Source organism: Erythrolamprus reginae, chromosome Z (genome assembly GCF_031021105.1).
Source record: "Erythrolamprus reginae isolate rEryReg1 chromosome Z, rEryReg1.hap1, whole genome shotgun sequence".
In the NCBI taxonomy this organism is placed as follows: domain Eukaryota; kingdom Metazoa; phylum Chordata; class Lepidosauria; order Squamata; family Dipsadidae; genus Erythrolamprus; species Erythrolamprus reginae.
In genome coordinates, this window is record NC_091963.1 from 119,459,964 (window position 1) to 119,481,914 (window position 21,951).

The 21,951-nt window shown below is 41.4% G+C and overlaps 2 protein-coding genes across 2 annotated transcripts in view; one reads left to right on the forward strand and one right to left on the reverse strand.

Annotated features, from left to right (window-relative positions):
• Nucleotides 1-21,951, reverse strand: part of RUVBL2 (RuvB like AAA ATPase 2) — a 615,067-nt gene that overhangs the window by 590,255 nt on the left and 2,861 nt on the right. The window lies entirely within an intron of this gene.
• Nucleotides 3,308-21,951, forward strand: part of CLEC11A (C-type lectin domain containing 11A) — a 40,850-nt gene continuing 22,206 nt past the window's right edge. The window contains exons 1-2 of the mRNA XM_070728964.1: nt 3,308-3,497; nt 19,980-20,193. Of these exons, the coding sequence (XP_070585065.1) occupies nt 3,384-3,497; nt 19,980-20,193 (328 nt within the window). The 5' untranslated portion in view covers nt 3,308-3,383. The remainder of the gene's footprint in view (nt 3,498-19,979; nt 20,194-21,951) is intronic.

Sequence of the window (21,951 nt, forward strand, 5' to 3'; positions counted from 1 at the left end):
CTAGAAAAAGACCCAGCATATAATTAATATAAGGGCATGGGGACTAATATATACTTAACCAAAATTTCCTATAATGATGGGATTAAAAGAAAACATAATGTACATTGGCTCCTTCAGTCTACCTTGCCCAGTATCCATTTTCCACCAACTAGTTGCAAAGAAACACCATATACAAAAGCACTTACATTTGTAATATATTTTGAAAGAACCACACACAGCATGACCATTTATTATTGGAAGGTCAAGTCTGCCCATTTTGTATTTGTATTCTCCTTTGCAGCAGGAACCTACAAATGCCTTTTTGGGTGGCTTGCCATGATAAGTTTTTCAGTACTTCAACTTGCACTGCTCCTTTACAAGTTAAGGTAAAAATGAACTGTCTTTCTTGAATTAGATGCAGCATCTTCTAACTGACTATTTACATTACATCATATATGAGTCCCAGCGACCAGTGAGGTCCCACGGAGTTGGCCTTCTCCAAGTCCCATCTACTAGACAATGTCGCTTGGCGGGGCCTAGGGGAAGAGCCTTCTCTGTGGGGGCCCTGGCCCTCTGGAATTAGCTCCTCCCGGAGATCCACATCGCCGCCATCCTTGCTTTCCACAAGACTCTCAAGACTCATTTATGCCGCCAGGCTTGGGACCATTAGATCCTAGCCCTCTGGCCAAAGGAATGTAGTGTATGTTTGTTGTGTGAATGGTAATGACTGATTTTAATATTGCTGGGGTTTTAGATCAACTGTTTTTAATATTAATTGGATTATGATGTTGTATTGTTTTAATTTGTTGTAATTCGCCCCGAGTCTTTGGAGAGGGGCGGCAAATAAACCAACCAACCAACCAGCCAGCCAGCCAGCCAGCCAGCCAGCCAGCCAGCCAGCCAGCCAGCCAGCCAGCCAGCCAGCCAGCCAGCCAGCCAGCCAGCCAGCCAGCCAGCCAGCCAACCAACCAACCAACCAACCAACCAACCAACCAACCAACCAAACAAACAAACAAACAAACAAAAATTATTTCATGTGTAAATATGTACAAATGTACATGCTTTTACATCCTAGAGATTAACTCTCCTTGAATCCTAGATGCCATCATTATTATCACCAGGGGGCGACTGCTGGGGAGAACCTCTAGCTAAGATTCTGTGCAATTTGGAAAACCCCCAAATGCCACACCTGGCTGGCCCTGTCCTACCCACCTCTCCCAGAAGTCTCTGTGAGCCGATTTTGGATGCAGGTAAGTGCAGGGTGCATACAAATAGGGAACAGTATCAGATTCCTATCTGGTACGGGTCACACTGAGCACCAGTAGTAAAATAATAATAATAATAATAATAATAATAATAATAATAATAATAAGAATAAGAATAAGAATAAGAATAAGAATAAGAATAAGAATAAGAATAAGAATAAGAATAAGAATAAGAATAAGAATAAGAATAAGAATAAGAATAAGAATAAGAATAAGAATAAGAATAAGAATAAGAATAAGAATAAGAATAAGAATAAGAATAAGAATAAGAATAAGAATAATTTATTAGATTTGTATGCCGCCCCTCTCACAACAACAATACACCATGTACAAATCTAATGTTAAAAAACAATTTAAAACCCTTGTTATACAAAGAAAACAATTACACAACCTAACAGACCATACATAAAAAACCATAGTAGTGAAGGGGTATATCAGTTTCCCCATGCCTGGTGACATAGGTGGATCTTCAGGAGCTTTCGAAAGGCAAGGAGGGTGGGGGCAGTCCTAATCCCTGGGGGGAGTTGATTCCAGAGGGCTGGGGCCACCACAGAGAAGGGAGCTGCACGCACATCTCCGCATCTCCGGCATGTGTACACAAATGTCTGAGTAAGATTTTGTTTCTGTGCATGTGCAGGAAGCAAAATCTTGTGAAAGGACATGCACGAGAGAGAGATTTTGGTGATTATTTTGCTTCTGAGCATATGTGAAAGCAAAAAAAATCAGTGAAATCACATGCACATCTTCTCATGAGATTTTTTATAATTATAATGATTATTTATTAGATTTGTATGCTGCCCCTCTCCGCAGACTCGGGGCCGCTCACAGCAGTGATAAAAACAATATACAGTAACAAATTTAATATTAAAGTTTAAAATAACAATTTTACATTAAAAAGCCTAAAACCCCCAGTATATAAAAAAGCATACACACAAACATATCATACATACAGCTACATAGGCAAGGGGGGATGTCTCAGTTCCCCCATGCCTGACAGCAGAGGTGGGTTTTAAGAAGTTTACGAAAGGCAAGGAGGGTGGGGGCAGTCCTGATCTCTGAGGGTCAGGGCAGCCACAGAGAAGGCTCTTCCCCTGGGTCCCGCCAGATGACATTGTTTGGTCGATGGGACCCGGAGAAGGCCAACTCTGTGGGACCTAACCATCCGCTGGGATTCGCGCGGCAGAAGGCGATCTCGCAGATATCCTGGTCCAGTGCCATGAAGGGCTTTATAGGTCATAAACAACACTTTGAATTGTGACCGGAAACTGATCGGCAACCAATGCAGACTGTGGAGTGTTGGTGTGACATGGGTATACCTAGGGAAGCCCGTGATTGCTTTCGCAGCTGCATTCTGCACGATCTGAAGTTTCCGAACACTGTTCAAAGGTAGCCCCATGTAGAGAGCATTACAGTATTCGAACCTCGAGGTGATGAGGGCACAAGTGACTGTGAGAAGTGAGTCCTGCTTGGATGTCCACGCATGCATGCCAGAGATGCCTAGCTGCGCATGCAGCACACTTTGAGCTGCGGGAGCAGCAACCTCTGCCTGTCAGGGAGGGCAAAAAACAGGCCTACTGGAAGTTGGGGAAGGCCTGAAACAGGCCCGTTTCCAGGTTCCAGAGGGCCTCCGGAGACTGAGGAAGCCATTTTCGCCCTCCAGAGCCCGGGGAGGGCAAAAATCCCTGCCCTGCTATGGTACAGGAAGTCGACTAGGCCCCACCCTCCATGGCCAAGCCCATCCAGCAACTGGACAGAGAACCCCTTGCTAAAATTTTTGAAGCTCACCTCTGATTGTCGCCATAGTAACCACCATAAAGTTATATTCCATGAAAAGGAAAAATGTAAGTTTAAACTGGCCAGGTGACAACCCGCAGGCAGTTCTGAGCTGAGGTTCAGTGTGGGTGAGGTTTTGGCTTCATATTCCCACATCTGGATCAGATTAGACATTCCAGCTTTTGGATGGCTAAAGCTTTGTTCCTCCCTCCTCATTTCTGCCCCAACGCCTGAGTGGGCCGACAGCAGCAAATTCCAGGATTTAAAAAAAGGGAAGGCTCATTCTTTCCTCATATCTGTGCAAATTCAAGAGAATTGGAGTCCTCTTCCATCGTTTGGGCAGATCCGTGCAGAGAAGGAAACACCATGGAGTTTTGGGCCCTGATGCAGCTGCTCCTTCTGGGGACACTATTGGGTGCCGCTCAGGGACAAGGAGATGAACTCAGCTCTGAAGAAGAACGAAAAGCTCTGATGCTCAAGGTGAGAAAAGCATTGTCTTTACCCTGGGATCTCTGGCCTCAGCGGGGCTGTTGAGTTAATAAATAGGCAGCTTTAGAAACATAGAAGACTGACGGCAGAAAAAGACCTCATGGTCCATCTAGTCTGCCCTTATACTATTTTCTGTATTTTATCTTACAATGGATATATGTTTATCCCAGGCATGTTTAAATTCGGTTACTGAATTTTACCAACCACGTCTGCTGGAAGTTTGTTCCAAGGATCTACTACTCTTTCAGTGAAATAATATTTTCTCACGTTGCTTTTGATCTTTCCCCCAACTAACTTCAGATTGTGTCCCCTTGTTCTTGTGTTCACTTTCCTATTAAAAACACTTCCCTCCTGAACCTTACTTAACCCTTTAACATATTTAAATGTTTCGATCATGTCCCCCCTTTTCCTTCTGTCCTCCAGACTATACAGATTGAGTTCATTAAGTCTTTCCTGATACGTTTTATGCTTAAGACCTTCCACCATTCTTGTAGCCCGTCTTTGGACCCGTTCAATTTTGTCAATATCTTTTTGTAGGTGAGGTCTCCAGAACTGAACACAGTATTCCAAATGTGGTCTCACCAGCGCTCTATATAGCGGGATCACAATCTCCCTTTTCCTACTGCCCGACCACACTGCTCACCCAGAGGTCGATTCCTCTGAATTTTCACTGGTTCTATAGAACCGGTAGCAAACTGGTGATGTAATGGAGCTGGTTCTGTTGGTGCCGGTCTGTGGGTGTACATTAAAAATTAAAAAATAATTTGGGAGGGAAATTTTTGCTGATTTTTTTTGGTCTGCGCATGGGTAGAAGCTGAGTTTTTAGCACTGTACATGCACCCTCATCTTGTTTTTGGCTTTAAAAATTGTGAATTTTCAGCACTGCGCATGCATGCGCGCCCATGTGGTTGTGTGGCATGCAATGCACGTGCAGCCACGCAGTGTGGGAGGAAGCAAATTGGTGGCAAGGCAAGTTAGAACCCACCCCTGGGAAGCTTCTTGGGCCAATACTACTACTATTACTACTACTACTACTACTACTACTACTACTACTACTACTACTACTACTAATAATAATAATAACAACAACAACAACAGCAACAGCAATAGCAACAACAACAGAGTTGGAAAGGACCTTGGAGGTCTTCTAGTCCAACCTCTTGCTTAGGCAGGAAACCCTACACTACTTCAGACAGATGGTTATCCAACATCTGCTTAAAAACTTGGATCATTCACAACTTCTGGAGGCAAGCTGTTCCACTGATCAACTGTTCTGATTGTCAGGAAATTCCTCCTTAGTTCTAAGTTGCTTCTCTCCTTGTTTAGTTTCCACCCATTGCTTCTTGTTCCACCCTCAGGTGCTTTGGAGAATCGGTTGATTCCCTCTTCTTTGTGACAACCCCTGAGATATTGGAACACTGCTATCATGTCTCCCCTGGCCCTTCTTTTCATTAAACTAGCCATGCCCAGTTCCTGCAACTGTTCTTCATATGTTTTAGCCTCCAATCCCCTAATCATCTTTGTTCTTCTTCTCTGCACTTTTTCTAGAGTCTCAATATCCTTTTTGCATCGTGGCAACTAAACTGAATGCGGTATTCCAAGTGTGGCCTTATCAGGGCTTTATAAACCCTTCACAATATTGATCAAAGATGCTTCTTTGCTTGCTAGAAACAGTGAATCTCGAGTTGTTTTGTAAGTAGCTTAAATAGGTGTCACAGAAGTAAGAAAGGAGCAAAGAATTGGGAGAAATGGTATCAACATATAAGAAATGAAACTATTTCATTGTGCAATAAAATAGAAATACAGATAAGGATGGATTTACATGTATAACTAATTGATAATTGAAAAAGAGGGACAAATGGACGTATAATGGATGTAAATTGATATGGAAAGATTGTAAAAAAGTCGATTGTAAAAAATCTTTTGAAGAAAATATTTAATAACATTTATAAATAAGTAAGTAAGTAAGTAAGTAAGTAAGTAAATAAATAAGTGTCACAGAAAAAGAAAAGGCATTATTTAGAATAGGAATATCCAATCTTGGCAACTTTAAGACTTGTGGACTTCAATTCCCAGAATTCCTCATCTGGCTGAGGAATTCTGGGAGGTGAAGTCCAGAAGTCTTGAATTTTCCAAGGTTGGGGAACACTGATTTAGAAGCCATTAAGCCATCCCAGAAGATTCTGCACTGAAACTAGAGTGGCAAGGAAAGTAGAACCCAACAATCCTAAAATAAACTTGGGTGGCTCTGACCTAAAGACCTCCTTCATCTTTGCTTGACAATGGTCTTACGAAATTCATGCGGCCACTTTATGTAACAGAATTTCCCTCCTGGCAAGTTGTACTTTACTACAAAATCTGGCAACAGGCATCCTGGCTATCTGGCTCTTGCAATTTACACTTTTTCCAACTCTTTTCCTTGTCAGAAAAAATTGGAATGAGCAGCTTTTTTGTTTCCTTTCTCACGTTTGTGGAATGGTTGCTAACGAATCCCCTCTTTCAGACTTAAGTTCTGGCCAAGCAATTTGACAAGTGCCCAATGGTGGGTTGCTGCTGGTTGAGACTGGTTCTTTAGAACCAGTAGCGGGAAATTCAGAGCTGCTAGCCAAACCAGCAGCAATGACCAGCACTTCATGCTCTTGAACAAGACCTCTGGCTCCCCGTCGCCACTGCTACTGATGCAATTGCACCCACAGCATTATTTGCTTGCTTGCTTGCTTGCTTAGTATTTATTTATTTATTTATTTATTTATTTATTTATTTATTTATTTATTTATTTATTTATTTATTTCCTTCCTTCCTTCCTTCCTTCCTTCCTTCCTTCCTTCCTTCCTTCCTTCCTTCCTTACTTACTTACTTACTTACTTACTTACTCACTTATTTCTATGCCGCCTTTCTCACAGCGACTCAGGGCGGCGTGCAATATTATAAATGAAACAATATATAAAAGAAATCTAATTTACTTTAAAAGACTGATACAAATAGGTAAAAGTGTTAAAAACCCCATATACAGGCATACACATTCATCCAATTCAATCATTCATAATATCGGCCAAAGACAATCTCATCGCTCATGGCCCTCATGCCCGCCGGCAGAGGTAGGTCTTCAAAGCTTTACAAAAGACCAGGATCTCTGTATCCTGGAGGGAGTTCGTTGCAGAGGGCTGGGGCTGCCACAGAGAAGGCTCTTCCCCTAGATCCCGCTGGGCGACATTGTCTGGCCAAAGGGACCTGGAGAAGGCCGACTCCGTGGGACCTAACTGGCCGCTGGGATACATGAGGCAGAAGAAGACGGTCCCGAAGGCAATCTGGTCCTAAGTCTGGTCTTAAGCTTTATATCCCCGATCTGTGCGCCTGTGCACCTGCATGAGATTTGGCCTCTGCACATGCGCAGGAAGCCAAATTTCATGCAAGGACACTTGTGAGTGAGTGATTTTGCCAATTTTCAGTGTTGTTTTGCTTTGTGGAAGCAAACCCACCCCCCAACAAAAAATGGCAAAATCTCTCATGCGTCCGCACATGAGAATTGGCTTTCTGTGCATACGCAGAAGGCAAATCTTGCGCAGGTGACACACGCATGCATCAGGGATGCGGAGCTGTGTGCGCAGCTCCATTTTTCCTACCGGGACACTGTCTCCCCCACTGTCGCCCCAGGAACCCAACACTGCTCCGGTCACCACAGATTGCAAAGAACCCCTATGCGCAGGCACAAAGGTTCATTCCTGGGGAGGGACACACAGGTGAGAGAGAGCATGCAAGAAGGGGAATTTGTTCGCAATGCAAACTGGCGGGGACGGAAAGTGGAACCCACCTCTGCAAGTATCTCTGCAAGCACCACTTCTAGCCTTTCTTTGAGTCATAATCTCTGTACATTTAGAGGGCAGAGAATATTGGCAGACAAGGAGCGTAGGTGCTTGGGCTGCAAACAGAGGAACCTAGCCAACCTCCCCTCTCTCCCTCCCTCCCTCTCATACAAAGAATTTTATTTTGGAAGGAAATTAAAACCAGAGCCCATGAAAAGAGATGGCACATGCTTTTCAGTGTTGTATATTTCTAAAGCATTTTCCATACAAATGCACATTAATGTAACATTTTTGTAGCTGCATAGCCACATATTACAGCTCTCCTGTAATTATCTCAAGTGAGAGGTGCCATCGTTTTTGGCAAATGCTAACGAGATCATGACTAGATATTGGCCTTAAATTTTGGTCACTTTAAACCAGAAATGATGGTACTCAGATTTAGAGAGCTCACTTAACCATAGGTAAATCACAGGAAAATGTCATATTTTATTAAGAACAATGCAAAGAATTAAAATGCTGGCTCATGCCTGGAAAAATGTAGCATTGTTGCTGTCTTTATCAAAGCCAGGTATGCTGGCCAGGTACATTAGCCAAGTTATCAAAGCTCTTAGAAATCTGATTGGGTGTGGGAGGCTCCACGTGAACTGCTTTGAGGGTCCCATTATCCAAAACCTGAAGCTAAACTATGGTTTTGATTCTTCTTTCATATATGTTAACAGAACATCAGTTTTTTTAAAAAATCTGGTTTTTTTACATGCTAATAATGTGCTCAGCTGCAAAGTTATAGCCCAAAGATTTTTGTATGAAATCTGAATAAACAAAAGCTAAATTTAAAACCAGTGTTTATTATGGTGGCTCCTAACATTTTTGTAGACAGTGGATACAATTCTATTCTTTTTGCTATCTGTAATACATAGACCCACAAACACAACCTTTTATCTCTTCCCTTAGATCACATGTTTAAACAGGAACTTCACTGTATTTTCTACACTGCATATAAGACACAGAAATAAAAATATTGCCAATAGTACCACTGACTATATTTTGGGTGAGGGTGGATATACAGTAACTACGGCAACAAGGAAGAAGAAGAAACTTTGTGGGATCAGCAGTGGACAGGGATTGAAAAGACTATGGCATGTTTCTAACAATAGTAACCTAGGTTCTCCTCTCAAGTAGTTTAGGAATATGGTTAGCCTTTTTTCCCATCTTGTTATCCATCATATAGCTCTGTAAGAAGGATTTTCATCATTCTTAACAAACCAAAAGGATTTGCTTGTTTTCTAATAGGTATGTTTGCATTTGTGGCAATGTGGTGGCAATATATGTGTCAGGTACAAGGGTTGTTTTCTCCTGGTTTGGACCAGATTCATCCGAACCAGTAAGAACCCACTGGTGATATCAAAGTTGGTGCTGGTCCATGGCGCCATCTTTTTTTGAAAACTTTAGCGGATTTTTCTCTGTTTGGATGGCTTCTCCTCTTCCGCTGCTTGGAAAAGAGCCTTCATGCCTGCCCCCGGGTTAATACTGACCTTTATTTCTTTGCTCGAAGCACAGCTGATCAGCTCCTCAGCTGTGTTTTGGGCTGAATCCTACTACTGAGCATGTGCAGAAGCCAAATTGCATGACGGGATGTGTGAGTGCGAAATGTCACGATGCAAACCGATGGCAAAGATAAGCAGAACCCACCCATGGTCAGGTTCAGGGGTGGGCAGCAGGCAGGACGGGGTGGAACGCAGTTCCACCAGCAGAAATGAAGATGTGTGTGCAGCTCCAGCTGATTGGCGGCTGTCACTTCCTAGATTACTGGTCTTGGCTCAGCTGTCCTTTCTTTCCCTGCTGCTGCTGCTGCTGCTGCATCTACGCTCCTTGCTTTTTCCCCCTTTCCTCCTTTCTGGCCTCGGACAAGCTTCCCTCTCTCCTGCCCAGCCTCATGTGGCCACCTCCCACCTGAGGTGCAAGCAGAAGGAGTGGCTGGAAGCGGCGCTGGTAGCATTTATGCTTCTGGCAGGACCCGTTCGCCTAGCTACCCAGCCTGAGGCGGGCAGGTGGTTGACCCAGGAAGGAACGCACAGGAAACGCGAAGCAAATTGTCACCCCAGCAAGCGACACTGGTAATGTTGTAAGTCGAGGACTAAATAGTTCACTTGAATGATGATGATCGTTCAAGCCACTCCACCTGGTCTCACGACTGGCAAGCCACTCCTACCCAGTCACATGACCATTAAGCCACACCCACAAAATAAGCCACACCTACCTTGTGGCAGTAAAAATATTGGCTGCCCATTACTGGTCAGGTTATATATTCACTTACATTGCATCATGAAATCGCACATTACAATTCGTTTAATTATATCTTAGTTCTTCTTTGTTAGTATTGTTCTATTACAATTCTTTATATCACAGTGCTTTATATATGTGTATGTGTGGGATGCGTGGGTACATGCACCTTCAGTCCATATTGACTGCTGTTGACTGCCTGCACAAATTGTCTCCTTTCTAGAAATGAGAGACTGGCTCAAGGTTATCCAGCTGGCTTCATGCTTAAAATGGGACTAGAACCCAGTCTATCTGTTTCTAGTTTGGTGCTTTTAATCGTTATACCAAATTAGAACTCAATAAAATTTCCATGCCTTACATACTTTTGCAAAAAATTTGGGAAGAAACTTAGAACTTGAGTTCAGACTGCTCAGTTCAACAACTTTTGAACGTGTTGGCTGGCCTAGAAACCATAAGACTATCAATCAACTATCAAGGAGGTCTAACTTAGGTATGAAAATCAGCTGAGTGACATTGAGCTGGTTGCTCTCTCTCAGTTCAACTCACATCACAATTATTGTTCTGAAGGTTGAATTATAAGGTATGTTTTCTGCCTGGGGTTGGCTATATCTAGCCAATAATCATTGTTTTGAATGTTGTTGTTGTTGTCATTGTTTTTGCACAACCAGTAGCAAGATGCATCATTGCAGATCTATTTTTGAATGAAGTTTTCTCAACTCTGCTAAGTTAAAGAATGCATAATAAATCTGGAACTTATTACTTCCAGGGAACAGGGAAGTCTGCATAATATCAACAGCGCTTGTATTTGCAAAACTTTTGATGTTTCAGCATGCTCACAGTCAAGAAATTGTGATTTCCAACACTCATTGTCAGCTTCTCACAAGCAAAGTCAATGATGAAACCAGGAGGAAGTTAGAAGCTGTTTCTACTTTAGCATTATTTATTCATTTATTTATTGGACTTGTATGCCTCCCCTCTCTGTGGACTCGGGGGCGGCTTACAACACATGAATAAAAAACACTATAAAATAACATATCTGATCCAATTAATATAAATGACTAATCTAAAAAAAGAACAATTCTAAAAAAGCTAAAACATTAAAAACCATTCTTCCAGATTTAAACCACAGACATACCACACATTCATTGGCCAGAGGCTAGGGTCTAGTGACCCCAAGTCTAGTGGCATAAATAGGTTTTCAGATTCAGAAGGTGAGGAGGGTGGGGGCTGTACGAATTTCTGGGGGGAGCTGATTCCAGAGGGCTGCGCCCCCACAGAGAAGGCTCTTCCCCTAGGCCCCACCAAGCGACATTCTCTAGTTGACAGGACCCGGAGAAGGCCAACTCTGTGGGACCTGACGGGATGCTGGGATTCATGCGGCAGAAGGCGGTCCTGTAAATAATCTGGTCCAATGCCACATCCAGAAACCAATTGGCAGCCAATGCAGTTGGCGGAGTGCTGAAGAAACCTGGGCATACCTTGGGAGGCCCATGACTGCTTGCACAGCTGCATTTTGCACGATCTGAAGTTTCCGAACACTCTTCAAAGGTAGCCCCATATATAGAGCATTGCAGTAGTTGAACCTCAAGGTGATAAGGGCATGAGTGACTGTGAGCAGAGACTGCCTGTCCAGATAGGGCCGCAACTGGTGCACCAGGTGAACCTGGAAAATGCCCCCCTTGCCACAGCTGAAAAATGATGGCCCAATGTCAGCTGTGGATCGAGGAGGATGCCCAAGTTGTGGACCCTCTCTGAGGGGGTCAAAAATTATCCCCCAAAGTAATGGATGAACAGATGGAGGTGTCCTTGGGAGGTAGAACCCACAGCCACTCTGCTTTGTTTGGGTTGAATCTGAGCCTGTTAGTACCCATCCAGACCCTAACAGGCTCCAGACACCAGCACATTACTTCCACTGCTTCACTGAGTGGACACGGGGCGGAGATGTATAGCTGAGTATTATCAGCATACTGATGACAACTCACTCCATGCCCTCGGATGATCTTACCCAGTGGTTTCATGTAGATATTAAACAACAGGGGGGATAGGACCAACCCTTGAGGAACTCCACAAGGGACGGACCTAGGAGTCGACCTCTGACCCCCCCCCCACTAATACTGTCTGCGACCGATCGGAGAGGTAGGAGGAGAACCACCATAAGAGGGTGCCTCCCACTCCCAACCCCTCCAGTTGGTGCAGAAGGATACCATGGTCAATGGTATTGAAAGCCGCTGATAGGTCAAGGAGCACCAGAATAGAGGATAAACCCCTATCCTGGGTCCACCAGAGGTCATCCATCAGCGCGACCAAAGCCATTTCCATGCTGTAGCCGGGCCTGAATCTTGACTGTTGAGGATCTCGGTAATCGGCTTCATCCAAGGACCGTTGGAACTGGAGCAACACCACCTTCTCAACAACCTTCCCCATAAAGGAAAGATTGGAGACAGGACAATAGTTGTTAAATACAGCTGGATCCAGGGAAGGCTTCTTGAGGATGGGGCACACGAATGCCTCCTTGTAGAGAGCTGGAAAGGACCCCTCCCTCAACAAAGTGTTGGTAATCTCCTGGACCGAGCTCCATGTCACCTCCCTGCTGGCTGAAACCAGCCAGGTGGGATACAGGTCCAATAAACATGTGGTGGAACTCACATCTCCCATGGCCTTGTCCACTTCTTCAGGTGCTACCAGGTCAAACTCCTCCCATACAGATGGACTAGGATGGGCCCCTTTCATCTCAACTGACTCGTTTATTATGCCATGACAATTTTGAAATCCCGGTTAATTTTTAAATAAAATTAATAGCAATACAGATCAGATAACTTTTATGCTCATTCTGGTTGCATCAGACTGCAAGACCTTTTGCTCAAAGCATGACCAACAAATCATAGGTTGTCTAGTATGGATAAGTGTATGTATGCAGGGAAGTATGAATATATAAATATATGCAGGTGTAAGTGTAAATTTTTTTTCTCTCTGTCTCCCTCCCCCCTACCCCTCCCCTCCCCAAATAGCAGGACTCAGTTTGTTTGCCTACATAGAAACATAGAAACATAGAAGTCTGACGGCAGAAAAAGACCTCATGGTCCATCTAGTCTGCCCTTATACTATTTTCTGTATTTTATCTTAGGATGGATATATGTTTATCCCAGGCATGTTTAAATTCAGTTACTGTGGATTTATCTACCATGTCTGCTGGAAGTTTGTTCCAAGGATCTACTACTCTTTCAGTAAAATAATATTTTCTCATGTTGCTTTTGATCTTTCCCCCAACTAACTTCAGATTGTGTCCCCTTGTCCTTGTGTTCACTTTCCTATTAAAAACACTTCCCTCCTGGACCTTATTTAACCCTTTAATATATTTAAATGTTTCGATCATGTCCCCCCTTTTCCTTCTGTCCTCCAGACTATACAGATTGAGTTCATTAAGTCTTTTCTGATACGTTTTATGCTTAAGACCTTCCACCATTCTTGTAGCCCGTCTTTGGACCCGTTCAATTTTGTCAATATCTTTTTGTAGGTGAGGTCTCCAGAACTGAACACAGTATTCCAAATGTGGTCTCACCAGCATTCTATATAGCGGGATCATAATCTCCCTCTTCCTGCTTGTTATACCTCTAGCTATGCAGCCAAGCATCCTACTTGCTTTCCCTACCACCTGACTGCACTGTTCACCCATTTTGAGACTGTCAGAAATCACTACCCCTAAATCCTTTTCTTCTGAAGTATTTGGTAACACAGAACTGCCGATACAATACTCAGATTGAGGATTCCTTTTCCCCAAGTGCATTATTACTAGACTGCTAGACTGTCTACTTCTAGACTACTAGACTGTCATGTCTACAGCAGAGGTCTTCAAAACCTGGCAACTTTAAGACTTGTGGATTTCAACTCCCATAATTCTCCAGTCAGCTAAACTGACTGGAAAATTCTGGAAATTGAAGCCCACAAGTCTTAAAGTTGCCAGGTTTTGAAGACCTCTGCTGTAGACATGACAGTGTAGACATGACTTGTATCCAAGTTTGAAAACCTCTGGTCCACAGCAAGGGCATTTTCATCCCTTTTCTTTTCAGAAAGGTATTTTAATATAAACAAGATCATGTCTTGATTGCTAACTGAATAGGTAACATAACGTTCCTTCCATTCTCTGGCTGAAAGTGAAAATAAATTCTGGATCTTTGAACCTGCTTAAATAATCTTAATTTTTCTTTTGCAATCTTTTGCAATTCTTTTCTAGATGCTGTGCTTACTGTTTCATTACAGAAAAAATACAACTGTTTAAATACCTAGAATTTTCAACTGAGTGGTTTTTAAACTTACGATATATGTTCCTATTAAGTTTCTAAATCATAGTACTCCGTGTCTCCACAACTCACAATATAAAAAGTAAAAGGACCATAATCATGAGCTTTCTGTTTTGGTCCCTGCCTAGCAAAGCAAAAACTGGAAAATTGCGTGTGGTTTCTAACCACATTTTAAAATTCGTAAATAATGCAGGTCTATGCTTCTACGTGAATCAATAATAGAAATGCATAGAGAGAAGTTAAATAATGTAATGCAGTGTTTTCTAAAATTAACAATTTTAAGAAACACTGGACTTCAGCTTGCAGAATTCCCAGCTAGCATGGGAATTAAAGTTTACATATCTTAAAGTTGTCAAGTTTAATTAGAATTATTGATAGTGGATGGAGGTGATAATACTGATAGTGGCCTTCATCTATCTATCTATCTATCTATCTATCTATCTATCTATCTATCTATCTATCTATCTATCTATCTATCTATCTCAGTGTTTCCCAACCTTGGCAACTTGAAGAATATATGGACTTCAACTCCCAGAATTCAACTCCCATTTGCTGGCTGGGGACTTCTGGGAGTTGAAGTCCAAATATCTTCAAGTTGTCAAGGTTGGGAAACACTGATCTGTCTGTCTGTCTGTCTGTCTGTCTGTCTGTCTGTCTGTCTGTCTGTCTGTCTGTCTGTCTGTCTATCTATCTATCTATCTATCTATCTATCTATCTATCTATCTATCTATATCTATATCTATATCTATATCTATATCTATATCTATATCTACCTACCTACCTTATCTATCTATCTATCTATCTATCTATCTATCTATCTATCTATCTATCTATCTATCTATCTATCTATCTTCTATCTATCTAACTATCTATCTATCTATCTATCTATCTATCTATCTATCTATCTATCTATCTATCTATCTATCTATTATTTGTTTATTTGATTTCTAGGCCACCCTTCTCCTGAGACTCATGTTGCAAAACTAAATAAACAATATTTTTCTTTCTAGAAAACTAATATTTCTGCAAAAGCTACTGTCCCTTTCTAGGCTAGAGGAGGCAGGTAGTAGTTTCTTTTTCCACTCAAAATTGGCAGTAGATTCCTGAGAGTAGTAGGAAGGGCTGAAGCAGCAGGTTTTTCCTGGTCCTCAAGTTCTGAAAGTGCTAGAATGAAAAGTGCAGAATTGGCAGGAAAAATATAAGAAAAAGCACCCGGTATTATTTCTTTGTTTTTAGTTCTGTTTGATTCTGCTCTGTAGACTTGTCTTCATTCTCATGGTTATCCCTGTTTCTAAGTTTGTCTGTTAGCTTGATTAATTTCTGGCACTTGTATGCAGTCTGGTATAATTTGGTTCAGCTATCTAATTCCCCAACTGTCTATTTTGTCGTGTTTACTAAAATAAAATGCATTTGACAGTCTCAAAATGGGTGAGCAGTGTGGTTGGAGTACTGTGTTCAGTTCTGGAGACCTCACCTACAAAAAGATATTGACAAAATTGAACGGGTCCAAAGATGGGCTACAAGAATGGTGGAAGGTCTTAAGCATAAAACTTATCAAAAAAGAATTAATGAACTCAATCTGTATAGTCTGGAGGACAGAAGGAAAAGGGGGGACATGATCGAAACATTTAAATATGTTAAAGGGTTAAATAGGGTTCAGGAGGGAAGTGTTTTTAATAGGAAAGTGAACACAAGAACAAGGGGACACAATCTGAAGTTAGTTGGGGGAAAGATCAAAAGCAACATGAGAAAATATTATTTTACTGAAAGAGTAGTAGATCCTTGGAACAAACTTCCAGCAGACGTGGTTGGTAAATCCACAGTAACCGAATTTAAACATGCCTGGGATAAACATATATCCATTGTAAGATAAAATACAGGAAATAGTATAAGGGCAGACTAGATGGACCATGAGGTCTTTTTCTGCCGTCAGTCTTCTATGTTTCTATGTTTCTATTTATTAATTGTTATGCTAGCATTGGGTTTATAGTAGCACCACATACGCCAAAACTACTTATAAATAACAACCACAAAAGGAGGGGCATTTCCTGTTCTGCTTTACCTAGATTTTAGGTAAAAGGGAAGGAGGGTTACCTCCACCCTCAAGAATGGATGGTACTAATTCAAAAACTTATCCCACATCAGGAAGCAGCTACATCCTGGACTCAGTTGGGAAGCAGCAACTAAAAAAACAACTCCACTTCTGAGTGTCAAATCAAAGCCAAGCCTTTTAAACTGGCTTAGATAATGGGCCAGGCTTCAATCAGATAGTTATACAGTATTCTCATGTTGACATTTATTGATTAAAAAAGGTCAAGATTGCAGATGCCATCGCTGCAAAAAAAAAGAGAGAGAGAGAGAGAGAGAGAGAGAATGGAGCACATTAATTTTTTTGTGGAATTTTTTTTTACAAAAATGCATACACATATATGTGAAACAATTGATTAAAAATGCATACCTAATTAATATCTAGTTGATATCTAATATCTAGTAGATTTGGCCTACCTTTATTTTCCCAATAAGCAACCAAATTGGAAGATAATTTAAAAGCAGTTTATTAGGGTACCCTGATAAAGTGGGATCTCCCTATGAAAAGGAAGACCCATTTTACATTCCTTTTTATAGATAAGACAACAAAGAATATGAAAGAGGAAAGTTTATTGGCCAGGATAAAAGTAACCCCGAGTCTTCGGAGAGGGGCGGGATACAAATCCAAATAATAAATAAATAATAAATAAATAAAATAACCTCTCTATAATTTCTCTCCGGAAATATCTATCCATTCTTCTTTTCAGTTTCAAATTATATCTATCCACTCTTTTCAGTTTAGGAATGTTACAAGGATTGATCATTTAATCAATTAATCTATTAGTCAATCCATACAGGATAGGATAGAAAGTTTTCTTATGTTCCAATCTATAGTGGTTTGGTAAATCCCCATAAAAGAGAGAAATAAGTTAAAATAAAATACAAAGTAACTATGTTAATTAACAAGTTACAAAATCCAAGTCATGTGCCCCTCATAATCCCACACTACCAATAATTTGAATTAGTATTGTCTACAGCTACTGAAAAGAATGGTATTCGAGGATGCCACACCCATCCTCGAATACAGCTCATCTGTTTGGAACCCATATCACATCTCAGACATCAACACCCTTGAAAATGTCCAAAGATACTTCACCAGAAGAGCCCTTCACTCCTCCACTCGAAATAGAATACCCTATGAGACTAGACTTTTATCCCCAAACCCCCAACACTTTACCCTTAGATTATCTATGGTTGACCTATCCAGATTCCTAAGAGGTCAGTAAGGGGCGAGTACAAGTGCACTAGCGTGCCTTCCGTCCCCTGTCCTATTGCTCTCCTATATCTCCTATACCTTTCTTCTATTCCTATATCTCTTCTTCTATTCTTTCATTGATACGTTCTATTACTATACCTTCTTTTCTGTTATTTCTTAGATATATTTTACTGTGAGTATCTCCTCTATAACCTTCATCATGTACTTTACTATGTGTATATAGATATTTACCTTATTGTGTATTGGATAAATAAAATAAATAAATAAATAAATAAACAAACTTTTTAAAGGACTGCAAAAAGAAGTGTTTTTTTTGAATTTCACAAAATCAATCTGTAAATATAGTTGAACAAGGAGTGAATTGGAAAGACTAAGAGCTCTGAAACAGTGGAAAGAATACAAAGAAGAAAAACAGAGCCTTCCCCCTCTGATCTTCAAGATCAGTGATGTCAGTTGTGTGAAATGCATGCCGAAAGTGGCATGCCACAATGTTATGGGTTACATGCTAGCGTTCACCAACACCCGACAAGAAACTGTTTTCCCTGTTTGAGTCATCAAAGAAACGGAAAGAAGCAAATGCAAGGAATATGCGACCCTGCAATTGAAGCTTAGAATGGATTTTTACCATCCATATTAGCACATGTTCTATTGATTTCAGAACTGTGATTGAAAGAGAGAGCAACTTGCAAAATGTGATAGGAACATGGAAGCTGCACAGTTCAGCCATTTCCCCACTGCTTTGTGAGACTGTTGTTTTGCACAGCAAAAGCTCATTTTCAAGGCCAAGGCAGAGGATACCAGAAATTTCATGCTCCAAAATGAGTGCATAATCAATGATCAAGTGAAATCATCTTTTGTGTTTGATGAACAAGAAGTGTGCTGAATTATGAATAAATATATATTGTTATAAATTGTTAGAGTCATGTGAAGCATTTTTTCAAAATTTTGACACACCAAGCCAAAAAGATTCTTTGTCACTGAGATCAGAACTTCTCAACTTTGAACCTTTAAGATGTGTGGACTTCAACTCAAAATTCCTCACACAGCATTTGTTCTTAAAGTTGTCCAGGTTGAGAAAAACTGCCCTAGATATAGGCCTCACTGGAAAAGGTAAATGGTTTTATGAGCCTTGGTGGTGCAGTGGTTAGAGGGCAGTATTGCAAGCTGCTTCTGCCGACTGCTGGCTTTAGTTCACCAGTTCAAATCTCACGAAGCTCAAGGTCGACTCAAAGCTTAGAGGGCTGTAAAGCACTGTGAAGCGGTATATAAGTCTAAGTGCTATTGCTATTTTAAGCAGTTGTTATCTAGGAGAGGTGAAGGAATCTAACTGATGATGCTATCCCCATTTCAGACTTAAATATACAGTGGTACCTCTACCTAGGAACACCTCTATTTATGAACTTTTCTAGATAAGACCTGGGTGTTCAAGATTTTTTTGCCTCTTCTCAAGAACCATTTTTCACTTACAAACACGAGCCTCCAAAACTGTAACCAGAAAAGGCAGGGAGAAGCCTCTGTGGGGCCTCTCTAGGAATCTCGTGGGAGTAAACAGGACCAGAAAAGGTGGGGAGAAACCTCCATGGGGCCTCTCTAGGAATCTCCTGGGAGGAAACAGGACCTCCCTGTGTTTTCCCCAATCGCACGCATTATTTGCTTTTACATTGATTCCTATGGGAAAAATTGCTTCTTTTTACAAAGTTTTCTATTTAAGAACCTGGTCACGGAACAAATTAAGTTCGTAAGTAGAGGTATCACTGTATTAGCATATGGCCTGATGGCAATTAATAAGTTTAGTTTCCCCTGGGTGTAGGTATGACCCATTTTTTTCTTAACATCAATGGGTCTTTCATTGTGCAGAAATATGATTTAGTTAGTTATGAAAAAAAAATAACCTACAGCAAAGAGTTTTTTATTTTTATTTTTTAAAAACCAAATTGTGCAAAGCAAACAGTACGATCAGAGCTATGGTAACAGAAGAATGTTAATTGCAAAATAGCAACGAATATTGAATGTGAATTCACATATGCACCCTGGTGCCAGCCTGTCTTCTTTTAAAATAGAACTTCAGGGCTAAAAAACTGAATCAATCAATAGAAGAATGGCCGTATGTTTATCAACTGCAAATATTATAAGTTAGACTTTTGCATTAAGATATGGAAGTATAGGTTTCATGTTAGAGCTTGTAACTCTGAGTGATATGAAGATTCCCTCCCCAAAGTGGAGATTCCTTTCCTTTCCTTCTTCTTCCCTTCCCTTCTCTTCCTTCTCCTTCTCCTTTCCCTTCTCTTCCTTTCTCCTCTCCTCTCTTCTTTCCCTTTCCTCTTTCCCTTCTCCTTTCCTTCTTCTTTACTTTCCTTTTCCTTCCTCTCCCCCTCCTCACCACTTCTCTCCTCTCATCTCCACCTCCTCACCACTTCTCTCCTCTCCTCTTCCCCCTCCCTCCCACTAAGCCTGAGCAGTGACCCAAGAGAAATAAAAAATATTGTTTTTTTAAAAAAGGAAGAAAAAACTCTGGATCTTTTCCTGGAGTTTTTTTTCCTTATGTTCTGTTCCGCCCACCTCCCATGACTATTTGGGAGAGAGAGAGCAAAAAGATGGGGGGGGGGGATAGGGGGAGGAAGAAAATGGGAGGGAAAGAACGATATGTGTGTGTGTGTGTGTTTTGGAATAAAACAGAACACACAAGTTGAGAGACAGCCATCTTAACCTTGTGCCATCCCAGCAACCAGCTTTACCATGTTCCCTTACTGGATTTCTGTAACTGGTTTTGTGGATCTTCTTTCTTAAGCATTTGCAAGAAGTCTTGGAGTTGTCTGAAATGACTGACCAAGAGGATGCCCATGAGGTGGTGTTGACAGAAGTAAAGGAACCAGATGGCAAGGAGAAGCTGGATGAAGAGACCAAGAAGGAAGAACTTGAAGAACAGGTTCTGCAGCCCACCCAGCCATGGTTGGCATCTACAACAGCTCCATCTGAGGAAGAGGATAGCTTCACTTATATGTGTGAGTAATGCTCAGCAGAGAGGCCATCTCTCATGTCCAAGACATCCTTTCTTTCAAAGGGAATCCTTAGTTACTTTGTCCCAGAGGACAGAACAGGTTTATCTCCTGCTTTTAAAAGATGATGGCGGATGTTAATGGAATATAGTAAGTCCTGAGCATTAGGGCACTGAAATGGAACTTCCATATTTAAGAGCAGAATGATTTCCTGTATTTTACATGTGAGGCAGAGGGGGTTGTTGCCAGGCAACCAAATCAGGACCCATTCACAAACAAGAGAGCATTATTAGTACCTTTGGGGTACTCTGAGATTTGAAAAATTACAGGGAATTTTGAGGTGGAAAATTATCCAAAAACACAGGTCTCAAGATAGCTTGGTTGACCCATGCTCAGGGCTTATAGAATCTTGATTATCAACGAAATAGAAAATGAGGAAGGACTTGAAGATAATGCCAATAATGAGGCCTGTACGCTGTACCATTGCAATACAGAGTCACAAATACCATTCACTATAATTTGTAGGCTTTGTATTCAAGTTGTCCTAGACTTATGACCACAATTAGATCTAGAATTTCTATTGCTAAATAAGATAACAGTTAAGTAGGTCAAACCCATTTTGCAAGGTTATTAAGTGAATCACTGCCATTATTGCCACACAACGAGTAACCAAAATCCGGCTTCCTCTCTTGAGTTTGTTTATCGGAAGCCAGTTGGAAAAGTCTCAAATGGTGAACACATGAGCCCAGGATGTTGCAAATATAATAAATACATGCCAGTTTTCAAGCACCCATATTTTTTGTCATGTACTGGAATGACAAGGGAGGATGCTACAAATGTGCCATTGTAATTACCAGTGGTTGTAAAATTGAGGACTACCTGTATAATTCAGCAAAGTTTCACCTCTTCAGAGTCAACATGGAACATTGAGAAAAGCAGAGATCACCACGAACCAATCAGGGTCCTTGCTAATCAGCCAATTAGAGAATGCAAAAATTGTGATTTGACATTGCTGTGCCTCCTGAGTTAATACAGATGCTAGTGCAGTAATTTCTCCTTAGTCCTGAAAGGAATTCAATTCAAGGAAATCAAGGAATTGGGGGAGGGAAGGGAACTACCATATTTTTTTTTAAAAAAAAGAAAAGAACATCTTAATTGGTATAAGAGGAGAGCTGCCTGAATATCAAGAAGTCATTCTTCTCGCCTATAGGTTATTGCCAGAAACCATTACCATTGCAGGTTGCATATTTTGCAACCAAATGCTTTTCTGAGTGGTTGTAGCCATGGGTATGGGTTTTACTATAAAGCCTGTAGCAGCGATGGTAAACCTATGGCATGGGTGTCACAGGTGACATGCGGAGCCATATCTGCTGGCACGTGAGCCACTGCCCTAGCTCAACTCCAACGTGCATGTGTGTGCTTGCCAGTTGATTTTTGGCTCACATAGAGGCTCTGGGAGGGTGTTTTTGGCTTCCAGAAGGCCTCTGGGGATAGGGGAGGGCGTTTTACCCTCCTCTAGCTCCAGGGAAGCATTTGGAGCCTGGGGAGGGTGAAACATGAGCCCACCAGAATTTGGGAAACAGGCATTTCCGGCCTCCATAGGGCCTCCAGGAGGTGGGGAAAGCTGTTTTCGCCCTCGCCAGGCATTGAATTATGGGTGTGGGCACCTGTGCATGCAAAAAAAAAAAAGGGTTCTCCATCACTGACTTGTAGTATATGGTCATTTGGATTGCAGAATGATTCATTGGATCCCAGAGATGGGAA